General features: G+C 39.8%; 1 protein-coding gene across 3 annotated transcripts in view; it reads right to left on the bottom strand.

The window, feature by feature from the left end:
- The window catches only part of CA8 (carbonic anhydrase 8), a 94469-nt gene that overhangs the window by 19482 nt on the left and 57032 nt on the right, over positions 1-17955 (bottom strand). For 2 of the 3 annotated variants that reach the window (XM_055286318.2, XM_055286317.2), the window contains 3 exons: positions 16663-16711; positions 14783-14895; positions 891-1060 (listed from right to left, as the gene is read on the bottom strand). In XM_055286318.2, coding sequence (XP_055142293.1) covers positions 926-1060; positions 14783-14895; positions 16663-16711 — 297 coding nt within the window. In that variant the 3' untranslated portion in view covers positions 891-925. Of the gene's footprint in view, positions 1-890; positions 1061-14434; positions 14492-14782; positions 14896-16662; positions 16712-17955 lie in introns of those variants that run through there. The other variant, XM_055286320.2, reaches the window with a different exon arrangement.

The raw sequence follows: 17955 nt of genomic DNA, 5'->3' as shown, positions 1-17955 counted from the left end.
CAGGCTCAAGTGATCCTCCCACCTCAGCCTCCTGAATAGCTGGGACTACAAGTGTATGCCACCACACCCAGCTAATTTTTAAATTGTTTATAGAGATGAGATTTTGCTGCTTCCCTAGGTTCTATTCCAACAGATGCTTTCCCCTTGGGAAGCTGTGGTTCGCCGGTGATGTACAATGACCTATGCACTTAGGCAATTTACAAGGTAAATAATCCAATATATAGTCTTTTTTATATTGTATCTCTTCCATGTTTGTGATATTTTATTGTTAGTTCCTTAAGAGTAAGGAATACATACATTGAATTCGATATATTAAAATACATAGATTATGTTTCAACCCTTAGTGTATCATATTCAGATAATTAGTAAGTGCTTCTCAATTTATCATATAAAAGGCACTTCCATAGAAGAAGTATTTCAATGTATGCCAGATATGCTCCCTACCCTGAGAAACAAGAAGATCAATTCTGCAAGAGACAAGTAGGGTCCACACTAAGGCTCACACGCTCCCCAAGTCCCCTCCTATGTGCTCCTTGGTCACTGGGACATGACTGGTGCTGCTTCAGGGGGACAACATGGTAAGTTACTAAAGAGGTATGCATGTCACTTTTTCAGGGCCTGAGGGTGTCTCCTTATGAAAGCCACCAAAACTTGGAATTAAAGGCCACTCTGATAGGAAAATATAATTTTAGTTTTTCTTCAATGCTGCATAAAATTAAAATAACTACTTGACCTGTAATTAACAGAGCTCAAGAATGTGTCATAAATTTTATCAAGATGAAGTACATATGCTTTTATTACTAAATTACCAGGATCACAATAAGTGTACCTTTGGTATGCTAGGTTTAAGTAGCTGTGCACCTCATTTTCCTTACTTAATCTAGACATACCCTCATGAAGACAGACTTGTTCCTGTCCCCTTTGGCTACTGAAATGCAGCTCTAATGACTCTGTCACTAAGAGGCTGAGTGGGCCGAAAGTTGTCTCCCAAAATCCCATCACAGCCTTCCACAAGTTCTGCCCCCTTAACATGTGTCCTCAGCCTTCGAAATTCTTCTATCTGAAAATAAAAGCAGAAGAAAATAGATTAATCAATTATCAGACATTAACAAGATTGGAGTTTCATAAATGACATGCATAAAATACGTATAAATTACAAGAATTATTAAAGAGAAAATTAAAATTAAGCTTCAAAAAGAAAAAAAAAACAGATTTAATTCTTCCAGACCTAAGACATTTGACAGGACCCTTTCAAGAGATGACAACAGATGTAGACATATCAAGGTCTCTGAACAACTCAAATAGATAAAGAAATCTGCTCCATTTGTTAATGTAAAAATGATACAGGCCGGGCACAGTGGCTCACACCTGTAATCCCATCCCTTTGGGTGGCCAAGGTGGGCAGGTCACAAGGTCAAGAGTTCAAGACCAGCCTGACCAACATGGTGAAACCCTGTCTCTACTAAAAATACAAAAATTAGCCAGGCATGGTGGTGCACGCCTGTAATCCCAGCTACTCAAGAGGCTGAGGCAGGAGAATCACTTGAACCCATGAGGCAGAGGTTGCAGTGAGCTGAGATCGCACCACTGCACTCCAGCCTGAGTGACAGAGCCAGACTCCATCTCAAAAAAACAATGATACAAACCTCTCCCAAAAAGGTTTTATGCCTATCTATAGCATAATAAGAAAAAGTAAACAAACGAATGTTCTCTTAAATGCTTTCCAAGTACATTTTAATTAATGGATTCTTATGTTACTGTATGTAATCACTGATTAGATCTTAGATTTATCAGAGAGATTCGAGGTTTCCTTTCATCAAAAGACTTCTGCCACTTTTCTAGCCCTCTGGGGAGCACAGGTCTAAAAAAATGATTTTCCGCAAGTCTGAGCCCAACTTCCTGTCTTTACAATATTGACTTTCAAGTTCATTTCCCTTTCTTGGGTGGGCTCTCCAGGTCCCATGGCTTCCCCACTGTAAGTGAAGAGGTTCTCAGAGTCCTCAGGGACCTTGCCCATCAGCCACCCTACAGTTTCCCTAAGAACCCAGAGCCTGCCAGACATGACTCTCTGGGAAATATTAATGTTTAAGCAACAAGCAAAAGTGATGAGTGTTCCCCAGGCTTATTCCCATCTATCGATTTAACTACAGAGTTCATTGTTAATTCACTTAAGTGCCACAAAGTCACCTGACACATTCTTCATTCCGTATACAGAAGGGGAAACTGAGGCTGGAACAGTTTTGAAAATTACCAGATTAGCTAGTGGGTAAGTCTGACAATTCCAAGTCTACCTGCTCTTTTCTCAGCTCCACAGCCATCTCTTTAGGAATTCTAGTCAATTCAATATAATCTGTCTCCTTCACATACCCCAGGGTATTGAGCAAATGTGATTTGGGCAGCATCAATCCACCAAAAGTTCACCGTCTGTGTATCAAGGGATTATATCCACAAAGATCCTTAATATGACACAGCTGTAGAATTCTGCCATTCATAAAGAGAAATGAAACACGACAGCAACTAATTCAGGGGTTTCCACAAAGTCAAGAGACACCTAGAGACTTTAGGGGGGCCACGAAAGCCCTGAATGATATGCAAATTTTTACATGTGCATTTTCCTCAGGAGAGGCTCCCTGACTCCAAGAGTTGAATCCCACAACATTCTAATTCAATACACTCATATACAGAGTTGGAAAAAAATTAAACGGCTAGTTCGATTAGAATCCGGGTCAGAAAGCCAGCTTCTTTTCTGTGGGTTTTTTGTTTAATTCTCTGTACTTACATGCGCTTCGAATGTCTTATTTTTCCATGTCACCGAATACTGATTGATTTCCCTTAATGAGATTAAGTCTGACCCAACTGGGACTGTCCTGTTTAGTTTTTTATTATATCTATATGTTGTATTTACATAGAGGAGCCAGTCAGATAAGCAATCAGCTGTTTAATCTACTTGATGGTTTTTCGCTAGATCTTCTTCAGGTATTAGAATGAAAATACGAGTAGCATCTATTGCTTGTTGCATCTGAAAAACTTCTGGAGACGAAGCTGCATGAGAATCCCTTATTATTTGCTTTCACCTTAAAGTTTTCCCTAAGTACAGTGTGTAAAGGAACCTCGTCAGTGACAGAATCTTATGCTTTTTCAAAAAGAAGAATATCACGGTGAGGGCAGTGGACTCTGTACCCAAAGGCCAATTCTTGTCCTGCTCTGCCACCTAAGACCCAAACGATCAAATGACTTCACCTCTTCAAGCCTCAGTTTCCACATATGTATAACAGAGATAATAATAACAGTATTCACAAGGATAGCCTAGGAAATAAGAAAGAACATTCATGAAAATCACTCAGCATAGTTCCAAGCACATAGGAAGTGTCTGACAAATACTAGCACTTCTATTGCACAACTTCTTTTGAAGTGAAACCTTTAGCATTTTGAGATAAACATTTAGCTACAGTTTTATATGCAGAAAGTATTTATAATAAACCAATAATTCACTGAGGAAATTTAAAGTCATCTCTCCTAGCATTCACTTTCCATGTAATCATACTTAATACCTGCAACCTGAACCTATGAAGCATGCACAGGTCACTGAGGAGCAATGTGGGCTAGGAACTTTACTGCCTCAACATATGAAAGAATCCATTTTTTATTGACTTTGAAGATTATTTTAAAGCTGGGTTAATTTTATATTTATGCATTCTGAACTGGAGATAAACCTTTCAAGCCCCAGGCCTCACCCTGAAGCACATTCTGTGAAAACAACTTCTTCCAGAAGAGATGATCTGAATCAACAGCCAGCCAGTCTCAAATCACTATACTCTCAGAGAAAACTATTTCACAAGAAATGTTTTTCTCTGATCACAGCAACACTTTGAAGACTTCAAACATCAACAGAGATGGAGGGGAAAATGTGTCTTTCTGAAATGCCAATTTTTCTAAAGCAACCACCCACAAAACCCTTTAGTCACTTCAAATGGTTTCAAGTACATACTGCATCAGCCACACTGAAATGAGAGATTGTGATAAATGAACAGAATAATAGAATAATATTTCGGGATAGAAATCTTTAATGAAACTCAAATGTCAAGGCCTTCCAGAAACCATTATTATCACATATATCTGAATGTATGACTGCATCTATTGTTAATGCTACTCCACTTAAACATGGTATTTATTTTTAATGAATTTAAGAGAAAACTGAATGCGGGGCACCAACATCGAACATTTCATGGAGAAGTCCCCATCTTCTGCAGGTATTAGATTCAACAGCCACTGTTCTTTGAACTACAGGTGCACTCCAACTGGTCTAAGATATTTATTCCAATCTTCGCTGCCTCACAAACCAAATTATCCACTAAAAGTTCAGCTTTAAAACTGTGTCTTTATTAATGCATTCAAAGCGCTAATTTCCAGGGTTTGCAGTTTAGTACTACTTAACTTTCAGGAGTTCTCAAGTTCTAATAGATTTATTTTGACTTGCATTTCATGTGTCATCATGTTAAAAGAGAAATACAACACATAAAAGTCAGTATGCTCTATCCATTTACCCATCTATGGACATTTATGTGGTTTCCCTGTCTTGGCTTAATGAACATGGGAGTGCAGATATCTCTTCAAGATACTGACTTCAATTTGTTTCAATCTATATCCAGAAGTGGAAATCAACCAGACATGGAAACACAAGTATTGTATGAACTTACTTATATGTGGAATCTAAAACAATCAAACTCTTAGAAGCAGAGAGAAGAATTGCAGCTGCCAAGAGCTGGCAGGAAGCGGAAATGGGGATGTAACGCTTAAAGGGTACAAAATTTCAGTTATGCAAGATATATAAGTCCTCGAAGTCTTCTATACAGCACAGTGCCTATAGTTAACAATACTGCATTGTACACTTTAAATTGCTAAGATGGTAGATCTTATGTTAAGCGTTCTGACCCAGTAAAATATTTTAACAACAAAGGACATGGGAGGAAACTTTGGGAGGTGACAGATATTTACAACCTTGATAAAATGGTTCTTTATAAAAGTCAGTGCTCTCATTTTCTTTTATTATCAGTAACAAGAGTCAGAATAACACAATTCCAAATGGTACCAATCAAATTAAAAAGTCAAAAGCAAATTGTACTTAAACAGTCCATATATGTATACAGAGACAGATATGGACAAACAGAGAGAGAGGACTCTCCACCTTTCATGTACTGCAACCTTGTTTTTGCCTCATTTCTCTTCTACCCCATTATATAATGTTCTATCTAAAACCAATGCTCCCTCTTCCTTACTGACTTCTCATTCATAAACCAACTCTCACTCTGTCATGACTCCTTAATCGATCTTTTCCATTTTTTTGAGGAAGAGAGTAGGAAGAACATTCACTCCCTGGTAACACCGACGTCAATGGTGCTGATGCCATCCCATCCTAAAGGAGCCCCAGCCTTGGCCGCGGTCAGCCCTCATCACCTCAAGAGAGTTTCTGAGCCACACAGATTTAAACATACTAAAGAATTACAGATTAGAGAGCTCACAATCACAGGGAAAGTGCTGCCTATCAGTTAAGACACCGAGAAAATACATATAAAATCTCTACAAGCAATTAAAAATAACCCATTTTAAGAAAGGGAAGAAAGAGTCTCCCTAGAGAGAAGATCCTTGATTTGCACTGTCCAGGATGGCAGCCACCAGGCCCACATGGCCACCAAGCACTTGAAATTTGGCTTGTCCAATCTGAGATGTGCTGGAAGTGCAGAATACACACTGCAAGCCAAAGACTCAGTATGAAAATAAGGAGAGAAATCTCATCAATAACTTTTTACTTTGACTACATGCTAAAATGATAGTATTTTGCAAGTATTGGGTTAAATACACCATTTGAATTAATTTCTTAATTTCGCCTGTTTCTTTTTTTTTTTTTTTTTTTTTTTTTTTACCATGGCTACTAGAAAGTTTAATATGTGGATCACATCATGTTCCCACTGAACAGGGCTGGCCTAGCGCTGCCCTTCACACACATCTTCAGGACCTCGGCATTCTCAGGTTACAGCGCTGATCTCAATTACATGTAAAGACGAATGCAGGTACATATGAAACAGTGGTTCTCAAAGTATCCTCCCAGAATAAAAGTGTAAGTTGTCAGCAACTACCCCAGACCTACTGAATCAGCAACACAGGGGTGGAACCCAGCAATCTGTGCTTCAACAAGCCTTCCAGGGGATCTGACACATGCTCAAGTCTGAGAACCATGGATGTCTTCATCTGTTTTGTGCTGTTATAACAGAATACCTGCGACTGGATGATATATAAAGAACAGAAATGTATTTTCTCACAGTTCTGGAGGCTGGAAGCACACGATCAAGACATGTGGCATTTGGTGAGGGCATTCTTCATTCGTCCTCATGTAGCAGAAGGCAGAAGGACAAGCGAGCCAACAAGAAAATGCTGTGTGAAGCCTCTTTCTTAAGGGCCTTAATCCATTAACAAGGGAAGGACCCTCATGGCCTAAACACCTCTTAAAGGTCCCACGTCTTAATACATCACGTTGGCAACACCTGAATTTTGGAGGGGACCCATTCAAACCATAGCAATGGGCACAGAAGAAAATCTCCAACAAATGATCCCAATCATTAAAAATCTACAACAAATGTTCCCAATCATTTGAAGTGATTGTCAAACATAACCATGCTGTGGCCCTATGGCAACCTGGACTTCAGGGAAACAGCCCCTTCGATTCCATATGGAGCATGAAGACCCCTGAGAAAGACTTGCTGCTTCATGAATGGGGTCAGACTTCCTCGACTGTCCAGGGCCAGATGTGCTTCTAGATCCCACAGGCTGAACACATGCCAGGCACTAACTCGGGCTGTCAGGATGTAAAGAATCCTACTTCCCAACTCACAGGAAACACGGAATGCAGAGGGAATGAAGAGGAGGAAAGACTGAAGAAAAGAACATTTAAAGCAGTTTTCAATAATCTAGAACACATATCATGTATCCACAGGGTGAAAAAACAATAAACACATTCATATTCCTTCATTTCACTGGTGTTATTTTAAGTTGAAAGAGAAAGGAAAAAACAAAGACATTTAATATGAAAATGTAGATAAACTAAGAAATAGATAAGTAGGGAGGGAATGCAGAAAAAAGGAGGAAGAAAAGGGCAGGAAAATGACAGCAAAACTTAATTATCAACCCATTTCTGTATGTGTACATACATATTTACACAGATGGCACTATACCATAATACCATGTTCTATCAATTCTAAGATTAATATGTATTCACATTTTAATGACTCTGTGAAATTAGAATATGTCTTAAAATTTCTGTTGTTAGATTTGGTAATGTTTTGGTATTTGTATTCTGTCCTTGGAATCTCATTTCCAAACACGACAATCCAGCTGATTGGCTTCCGAATGCTTAGACCGTCATTTATATTACAGTTATTTAATGGTTAAAATGTCCATAATCAATGAGTGGATAAAAAAACCGTGGTGTGTGTGTGTATATACACACACACACACACACACACACACACCCCGAGTCCCCACTTTGGGGACTCAGGGGGAAAGGGTGGGAAGGGGGTGAGAGATAAAAGACTACAAATTGGGTTCAGTATATACTGCTCGGGTGATGGGTCCACCAAAATCTCACAAATCACCACTAAAGAACTTACTCATGTAACCAAATACCACCTGTTCCCTAAAAACGTATGGAAATAAAAAAATTTTAATAAAGTTATTTAATGGTTAGAGATAATTTTTAAAAAAGAAATATATACTCATTCAGATCCATCCAATTGTGTTTTTTCTCCCTACATAAGGCATGCTAACCAGGAATAATATGAAAAATTCAACTAAGAAGGGGCTTCCAATTCTAGAATTCCTATTCTAGAATTCCTATTAATAGTACTCAGGACAATGTATGATGGGCTTAACAGTCCACACTACACTTCAGCTGAAGTCTACACCTCCCTGAATCACAGCTACTATGCATTTAACAGGAAACCATTATGATTTAGAACTTCTTCAACGTTGCTAGTGCCAATACTATTATCCTATGGCAGATGATGCATGTCAAGATACCAATTCTTTCCACAATAATATTCAGCAGCTTAATTACAACATAAACCTTATGATATAGAAGAAAACACTGCTCTTTAATTTAATGCAAATTTTTTAATTTCTCAATATAATCAGCTATGTGGAAACTCCACCTGCCATTCATTGTTCCTTCTGCTATTTTATATGTCAAGCATCTCTCCCCTCCCCTTCTCAATTTTTAAGGCTTCTCAGTTTTTCTTGGTTTAACTCCTAGGATCACATCCTCTTCTTTTGATTCCTCTCACTTTCGCTGCCTTCTTTGGACCTTTTCCATTTTTGCTCTGCTTCCTGTGAAATTCTATGAGCAGCACCAAGTAAAACATTCAAGGACAGACTGATTTATATTCCCCTAAGATTATAACTTTTTTCTAAATCACTCTAAATTGCATTTTAATATACGTAAATGTGTGTCTGTGTGTGTCTACATTTTAACTCTGCTGCCCTCTGAACAGATGCTATGATGGAGCTCTGTGCTAATAGCACCTAAATCTTTTCCTTGAGAAGTACAGCTAATTGAAAAGTCATCTATTTTCAAGGGCAGTTGAGATTATTCCTTCTAATATGCATTCATTCAGCTTCGGCTCCCCTGTGGTAAGATATGGTTTATCTCCCATAAACCAGGGAGCATGAATTCAGTAGGTTAGGGTTAGACTTTGTCACTAGCCTATTTCAAGGAAAAATACAAAGTTAGGTTCCCTTTGAAGCCAGATAAGGCATAATGGTCTGTCTCTGGATCTTAGCATAATACACTGGCCAATATAGTAGTAAAATATTGTATCATATCTACAGGATCAGTTAACATTCTCAATATAGTTCAGCATTAACATTGTGAATGCTGGCAAGGGAATCCTTAAAGGAATTCTAGTGGAAATGGAAATGTTGGGCACTCAACAAGTCTAAACCTTTCAATAAATTAAGATTTCTTGTGATTATAAAGAACATTTTTTTTTTTGAGAGGAGTTTCGTTCTTGTTGCCCAGGCTGGAGTGGAGTGGTACAGTCTCGGTTCACTGCAACTTCCGCCTCCCAGGTTCAAGTGATTCTCCTGCCTCAGCCTCCCAAGTAGCTGGGATTACAGGCGCCTGCCACCACACCTGGCTAATTTTTCTATCTTTAGTAGAGACAAGGTTTCACCACGTTGGCCAGGCTGGTCTCAAACTCCTGACCTCAGGTGATCCGTCCACCTCAGCCTCCCGAAGTGCTCGGATTACAGGCGTGAGCCACTGCACCTGGCCAAGAAAAAAAAGTTTCACTAAAAGATCTGATCTATTTTTAGGAAATTACCCTCGATAAAGGAGTGCTGAACAAATGTGACTGTAGACACCCAGCTGGTCTACTTTGTTCTCAAGTCTATAATCTCTCCTTGTGGCTAAATCCAGTTAACACTTTTTAGTCCTTAACCGAATGTGTGTACAGAATCTGACACTCATGATCTCTCTAAAACTCGCCTCTCCCATGGCTTCTCTAACCATCACGAGTCTCCTGACTTTTTCCACTTCTCAAGACATTCCCTGGGGACACTCTTACAGTACAAACCTCTGGTTACACATCCTTCGTTCTCTGAATCACTTCTTTTCTCTCCCTAAATGATTTCTTCTTCTACACTAACAGCTTCCCCCACCACCTGTATACCATACCCCTTTCTTGGATGTCTTAAAGGCATCTCAAACACTCAATATGCAACCATAAACTTGGCATCTTCTCCATGAAGGCTGCTCTTCCTCCTTGATTCCCTATCATGGTAGAAAGCAACACCTTACACTTGCCAGTCAACCAAGCCAAATCCAGGGGAGGTCCAGTGACAAGGCGGTCTTTCCTTCCCAAAATCCTTCCTATGTCATCAGCCACCAGGTTCTGCTTCTACTTCTTTATTATTTCTAAAGTTACTCCCTTCCCTTCATCTCATTGCCATGTGACCCACATCTTCATACTGCAGCTACAGAGCATGCTTCTCGAATTCAAACTTGGTCATATCTCTCTCCTCCTTACAACATTTCTGTGATTCTTTGCCACCTTCAGGAGAAAACCCTACCTCCATGGCACAGCCCTGAGGCTCACTGAAGAAGTCTCCTGCTCCCCTCTCCAATCCCCTCATGTCACAGGCTCTCCAACACTTATCGCGAGCATTCCCCAAATGCACTCTGCTCTCTGGCCTCCCTGCCAGACACAAGCACACAGACACTTTTCTCCTGTTGGCAATTCCCACGAATACTCAGACAACACCTCTTGACCTGGCTTGGGGAAGGCCTTCTAGATAACTAACTGTCATCCAGGCACCTTTCCTATGTGCTACCTCAAGACTACGTCCATACCATCCCATAGCGCGGGACATAGCAAATGACTGAGTTTTTGTTTTTTGTTTTTTTATGTACACCTATGTATCAGCCGGCCTTTCCTCCTAGATGGTGAGTTCTTTGAGAGTGTCTTTTTGATCTCCCCTTGTCAGTACTGATTACAGTAACTGGTACATAGCAAATGTCGAATAATTGCCAAATAAATGAAGGAATGAATGCATGCATTCCTTCAGACTCCACATCAGTCTCAAAGGAGCAATTTCACATGCTAAAAACTGCCTATGAAAAGGATAAAGAAAAGGAAGCTAGGACTATGACATAATTACCTTACTGTATCAATACACTGCTTGTATTAACAGGGTCAATGACAAGTAAAAGCAAATGAATGTATCCCAGTATCATAAAACGTGCTATATGTTAAGTTGGGGCTTTGAAATTTGGGCATCTAAGATTTTGGGCTATCTGCAACAACAGCAAAAAAAATGTGTATGTATTCTCGAGACAAATTGTAGGAAAAGTAAATGCAGAGGAAAGTTTGATGTTTTACACGTATCATTCACAGAACAACAGTGACTATATGACCCATGGCCCCTGCTCGGGTTGCAGTCCCTGAGTCTGACCTGGATGGGGCGGCCGGCAGTGAGCATGGTCCTCACATGCCTGCTAACCCTAGACCCCTTCTCTGCTTCAGAAATACAAAGTCAGCAAGAGAAGGGACCTGGAGCAACCAGATGGCAAACAGAAAAGAGTGAATTGCACGGGGTCCTACCAGTTTAGAAGAGTCTTAGGAAGGGTACCTCAGGAAGTATCAGCCTCAGGAAAGTGCCTCAGGGAACTGTATCCTCCCATCCTCACTACTTGACTCTTCTCTGTCCATATTCTTTTCTTGGGTGTCTCATTTCTTTTGTTATTCTGCCTTTTTATTTTTTTTTGAGACGGAGTCTCACTCTGTTGCCCAGCCTGGAGTGCAGTGGCACAATCTTGGCTCACTGCAACCTCTGCCACCAGGGTTCAAGCAATTCTCCTGCCTCAACCTCCTGAGTAGCTGGGATTACAGGCGCCCACCACCACACCCGACTAATTTTGTATTTTTAGTAGAGATGAGGGTTCACCATATTGGCCAGGCTCGTCTCGAACTCCTGACCTTGTGATCTGCCCGCCTGGCCCTCCCAAAGTGCTAGGATTACAGGCATGAGCCACCGTGCCCGGCCTATTCTGCTCTTTTTTTGATGCTAAGGATCCCTAAATCTGCACATTAGGCCTCAGTCTCTGAAGTTCTTGTTATGTGTTTCCAACTGTCTGAGAGAAACAAAAGTCCTCCAACTGGGGATACAGAACATAACGACAGAAAAGGCAGAAACCTCCTCCAACACTGCTGGGGGCTTCCTGAGAAGGCCTCATGTAGAAAGAAGGTCTCAAACAAACTGCAGTGTTGAAGAGGGCACACCAAAAGGGGCAGTAGTTAAGCACCCAGCACTGACATCACACATGACTGGCTGGATCCCCAAATCCACCCTTACTACCTGTGTCAACCAGGCAAAGGTTTCTTAACCTCCCTAGGCCTCAATCACCTCATCTGAAACCTGAGAATGATAACGGCAGTCACCATATCAAGGGATCAACTGTTCTATTCACAGATTATTTTCAATATGCCTACAAAACCTCTAGTATTTCCTAAATCTTAATTTAAAAAAACAAAACAAAACAAGAAACACTTGACTATTCTCTAAACGTTGTCCCTAAATCCCTCCTTGCCTTTCCCATAAAACTTCTAGAAAGATGGTCTATATATGGTCCATATTTACGCTTGGTCCCTCTACATTCAGCTCAACATTCTACGGAAACATCTCCTTTGGGTTAACAATGGCCTAACTGGCGATTATAGCTCTTGTTCATGAATCTTGCTTGCAATGATGAGGCAAATCAGAAAAGAAAAGCCTTTCATCATGGTAGGGGCCTCAAGGTAAACTGCTTAGATGGGCTAAGGTGTTTACTTACCCGGAGGAACCAGAAACAGCACAGTGGAAGGGATGGAGGAGGAATGGTATTGCAGAAGGGAAGCCAAAACTCAGCAACAGAGGAGGATACTAAAACCAGAATCAAGCAGTGAGCATGCCTGGCCAGGGAAAACATTAGGTACCAGAGGACATGAACAAGGTGAGATCCAGAATTTTAGCCAGATGGAAGCCAGAAGTTCAGAACTCCGAGCACCTGGGCCCATTTTTAAAAGGTGCTGTAGTTATTTGATGCTTGGGTTGGCAGCACTTGTCCACAGCATTTCTCAGTATTAACCCTCTCCTCCTCCACATCTTGGCAACACTCCCTCCCTGCTCTTCTCAAGACCCCTGGTCCTTAGTTCCTAAGAAGGCATCATCTCCCCCATCTCCACTGCAGTGCTGCACTCAGCGGGGGCTATCTTCTTGTCTTCCTACTCAGCTTGAGCTATGGTGCCAGGAATTCTAGCTCATCTGATCACTGAATCTGTTTTTTTCTTCTTCTTGGGCATGAAGCTAGAATGCACTTCCCAGCTTCCCCCGCAGTTAGAGTAGTTATGTGACCAGTTCTAGCTAACAGAAAGTAAGTACAAGTGGAGCTCCCTGTTTCTACTACTGGCCCTCAAAAGATCCCTGTTGAGATCCTTCACCCTATTTTCATTGAGGGCAACCGTGGGAGGAGGGCAGTGAAGATGGAAGTGTTTCTTTCTATACAGAATGACTGTGAATGACTACACAGAGAAAAGCCTTCACTGCGAATCAGAAACGCATATGTTGGATTTTATGTGAGCATGAAATAAATTTCTACTGTGTTAAGCCACTGACATTTTGAGGTTTATCTGTTATAGCAGCCATCATCTTCGCTGTTAAGTCCCAAATCTAGATATCGTGAGTCCAAAACTCTAGGCTTAACATTAGACCCAAATTTCTAACTTCTTTCCTGTCCTTCACCGGACTAACTTCTAATATTTTGCAGAAATTATGCCCTAAACCTCTTGGACTGGGTTGGGTTTCCTCCATATGTGTTTCCAGAGCACCTTACTTATTATCATGTTAATTGTTTAGTCATCTGCCTCCCCAACTCTATGGTGAACTTTTTGAGAGTAGACTGTGTTTTAATCTTGTTATCCTCTGTGTCCAGTTGGCATTCAGGAAGAGTTTCCTTTTGTTCTTCATTTTTAAATTAAAAGCAAAGTGCATTTAGTGGTACTAAGAAACAAGAACACATCACCAGTGGTAAGTGAGTATTGGCAGCATATACCCCTGTTCAGTGTGATGAGAAGAGCCCTTCACCTCCACAGTTGTTTTTCTCAAATCCATACCCCTAGTCTAATCATGTGGAGAACAGTCTCTTGTAAAAACAAATAGATGAATGACTAAATATAAGAATTAGGATTTGTCATAAAAATATGAAGGTTCAAAAGTGATATGATCAAAGTTCATAAAATAATGAAGGGTATGGGGAGGAGAGGCTGAGTAGGGAAATTTTTTAATTAATCCCTAGCAAAACAGAAATAAAGAGAAACTATTAAATGTTGGAAGAAGGATTTTTTTTTAAGATTTAAGGACAAAATAAAGAAAGCTTTACTGAGAAGTTAGTGAACTTGAGCTTTTTAACTTCAAGAATTAATGGCAAATATTTAAAAGCTACCAAAGAAAACTTGGTTTGCTGAGAGTATTTCCCAAGCCTTTTGAGGTTGATCATGGAAGAAACAATATAGCTTTCCAGAATATATCCATCCCTTACACAGATCCCTGAAAGACAGGAGATATTTAAAGCCCCTTTTGTAATATCAAAATCATGGTTTAAATACATTCGAGTGACGCTGCCTCACGTTTCACCAGCTAACATCCCAGTGACAATTCACTTAGATGCTCCCACCCACTGTGCAGTAGCATTTAGGGCACCTGTGAAGAGCCCAAGGCTGGGGGTAGGCGACCAAAAGTGGAGCTAGAAAACAATCCAGAATTTTCTAGGGCACTCCTTCTGGTCCTTCACCCAGCAGATGCAGAATTTTCCTGTACATACCAAGGCAAAACTATTTCAAAGCCTATTAGTGACTTACAGAAATAACTAGCATCCCCACTTTACTTCCAGACTTTCTATTCTCCACACCTGGGGAAATTCACATAAGGAAATAACTAGACTAATAAAAAGTTTTGCTCTTTGAGTGATTTCTATTAACTCTCTAAAAACTAACTTTTAAAATATAGACCATAAATTAGTGTTGGATTCTGTCCATCCTTGACCTTTCAATCACTTTCACTAGTTCAAGCCATTTAACATTCATCTGGAAAGGTATGACTGATCTAAAGGAAGCTAAAACATAAAACAGACATTTTCCTTTCTCAGAAACAATGTTTAACTCAGAACTTCACTCTGAAAGATTCAAAGTAGCACACTCACCTGTAGCTGGGATATAGTTAAAGGGTACCGGAATAATATCCAGGTGACACCTTCACTGCAAGGTGGGATGGTAAGAGAGCCTTCATACACCCAGTAATCCCGCAGCAGAGGGTCTGCACGGCCAAGTGGACATGTCATGGAAAAGGCAAGTGAATTAACAACAATCCTGATGACTCCAACAATTTCCAAAATTACAAACTGTCCAAATGACGCTTCTAAGATGGATGTCATTTTTAAACTAGAGCCCCACAGTCTTATACTACTCATTGTGGAGAAAATAATTGATAAAAAGCATGATGAATTCTCTATTATTTACAGTGATTTCAATCAAAGGATTACTATATATACCTGTCAAGTTTAATCACTTTAGAAGTGTTATCTATATTTTGGGTTTTTTCACTTTATTAAAGGATTTACCTATTTCATATCTAATATTTATTGAATGCTTACGACATGCCAACAATTTACTTTAATTCATTTAACCTTCACAACAAACCAGTGAGACAGGTAGTAATAGTAATGTTACATTTCAGATGGGGAAACAGAATCTCAAAAGAGTAGTAGTTTGCCTAAGGTCACTCAGCTAATAATCACTGGCAGAGCCAGGATTCGAATTCAGTCTGGCTTCATAACCTGTATTTTTTTTTTCTTAAGAGACAGGGTCTGGCTCTATCACCCAGGCTGCTGGAGTGTGGTGGTGTGATCATGAATCACTGCAGCCTCAAACTCCTGGGCTCAAATGATCATCTCACCTCAGCCTCCCAAGCAGCTGAGACTATGGGTGCACACCACCACAGCCAGCAATTATTTCTTCTTTTTTTGAGAGCGAGGTCTGGCTATGGCTAGTCTCAAACTCTTGGCCTCAAGCAATCCTCTTGCATCAGTCTCCCAAAGTGTTGGGATTACATAGGTATGAGCATGTCTGTCTGAAAGCCTGTATTTTTAACCATTCAGCTCTAACTACCACTATACTGTTTCTGCAAGAGCAAAATACTAAAATCATATTACAATAGAACAAAATGAGTCATTCTTATGAAATGCTTTAGCTCTGCATTAGAGGAATTTATGACTAATATGATGGATAAATGTTTAACATGATAGAAATCAGTTTGTTATAGAGCAATTAAATGTAGAAAATAGAAGATACAATGCATCAACTGGTTTTGTTTAAAACACTAAGAGACAGCACATAATTTGGGCAGAGAAATGTGAAGATCAAAATTTTATATACAACAACCTTTAAATCATATTCTGGGTATTTAACGCATAATTGTTACCTGTACAGAAATACAATTGGAATAATATATAATAATAGTATTACTGCAGAGAGATAACCTTATAAAATTAGACACAAAGTTTATTTTACTCTAAAGATTAAGAACTCCACTGATCAATCTTAGAAGTACATGAAGGCTTTTTCTTTGTTTGTTCGTTTGTTTGTTTGAGACAGAGTTTCACTCTGTCGCCCAGGCTGGAGAGCAGTCACGTGATCTCGGCTCACTGCAATCTCCGCCTCCTGGGTTCAAGGGATTCTCCTGCTTCAGCCTCCTGAGTAGCTGGGATTACAGGCATGAGCCACCACACCCAGCCAAAGTTATTTTATTATACTGGTGCTTTACACAGAGGTAGCAATTTTTACAAATGACAACCCTACGAAAGCTCTTCATGGATCAATGGAACTAGCAGCAAAGTGTCTCTTTATTATTTCAAAAGGTTTACTTCCATATTTAGAGTAATCTGGAAATGGTATCTGCTAAAGAGAATATAAATTGCAAATAAATTTTATCAATTAACAATATATAGTTTTACATAGTCTGAAGAAAACAATGTGACTATAGCCACAGTTAAAATTCATTTTATGCAATCAGATAAATACTCACCTGGTAATAAAGTGTTAGGATTAAAGCAAGGTATTGTTTTGGACTTCCCCTGAAAAAGAAAAAAATATTTACCCAACGTTAATGTAATATTTCTAGATTTTAGAATAAAAAATCCATTAGAACTAAAAAATTAGAACGAAGTCTTTTCTGAATGGCCTTATCAGGTCCCACAGACTTGTGGGTATCTCCTTCCACCTTCTCATTGGAGTAACATTGTCTGGTTCCTGCTCTAATTCTATGGCTATTTCCTTTGCTACCACAGTTCAATTCTCCCTGTAAGTCCTGGTGTGGAACCTACACTTGGTGCCCCATCTGCCCCATGCCAGTTACCTTTTCTGCTCTGAGCACATTCATACCAGAGACTTGGGCTAAATTCTCATTGTAAAATGCCTGAACCCTGGATGGGGGAATTTTCAAAATGCCTTTCCTCCTGCTTGCTTTCATTTCAGCTCCTAACCTTTTTGGCATTACAACCTGGCTTGCAACTTCTTGTTTTGTCCTATTTGGATTTGGTAACTCAGTTCTGGGATCTATGCTAGACGCTCTCCTCATCTGGAAAGGGAGATCTGAAACAGATGGAAATATTCTGTTGCGATCAGTGTTTATCAAAGCTAGATATAAATTTCAAGGGAATCATTTGTGCCCTTATTCAACAATTCACATTTAAGATCATCATTTCAAATCATGTCATTTAAGTTGCTTATACTTTAGAGGCAAATAGTCCTGTCACGTGAATCAGATGTTTCTTAAAAGATTTTTCTCTATTGATACAGATGCAATAGGGAAAGTTATTGCATAATGTCCAAGTCCCTTCCTGACTCCCTGGGACTATTTCAAACATTAAAGAATCTAGCTTACTTGCCTCCCCAATCCCCCTGAATTCCATAATGACTGGTGTCCTATTAAATGATGAAATAAAGGAAATTTTCTCAGTCCACTGCAGTTGTACAAATATAAGTCAAAATGTGCCCTTATTGTCTTTTTATCAGTTTCTTTTATCTGGACTGGGCATCCCTTGGAAGCTGGGTTCCTTCCAAACCTACTCAGGAGATCTTCAGTGGAGGTTCTGCCTGGTTCAGGATACCCTGGGCTGTGCTAGTATAAAGCTAATCAAACTTGATTCCCAAATTGATCTTTCTTAAAACTGGCTTTGGGTCTCTGGATCTCCTGTAATTAAACAAGTTCAATTTCTGCTCTGTATCACCAGCAGCCCTATAAGACTAGACTACTTCCCCTCCCCAAGGCCACTCACATTCAGCTGAGTAAGTGTGAGCCAAGAAGGCACTGCTTATA

The sequence above is a fragment of the Symphalangus syndactylus genome, chromosome 7 (genome assembly GCF_028878055.3).
Source record: "Symphalangus syndactylus isolate Jambi chromosome 7, NHGRI_mSymSyn1-v2.1_pri, whole genome shotgun sequence".
Lineage (NCBI taxonomy): Eukaryota > Metazoa > Chordata > Mammalia > Primates > Hylobatidae > Symphalangus > Symphalangus syndactylus.
Note: the sequence above shows the minus strand (reverse complement) of the source record. Positions and strands in the feature narration are given on the sequence as shown.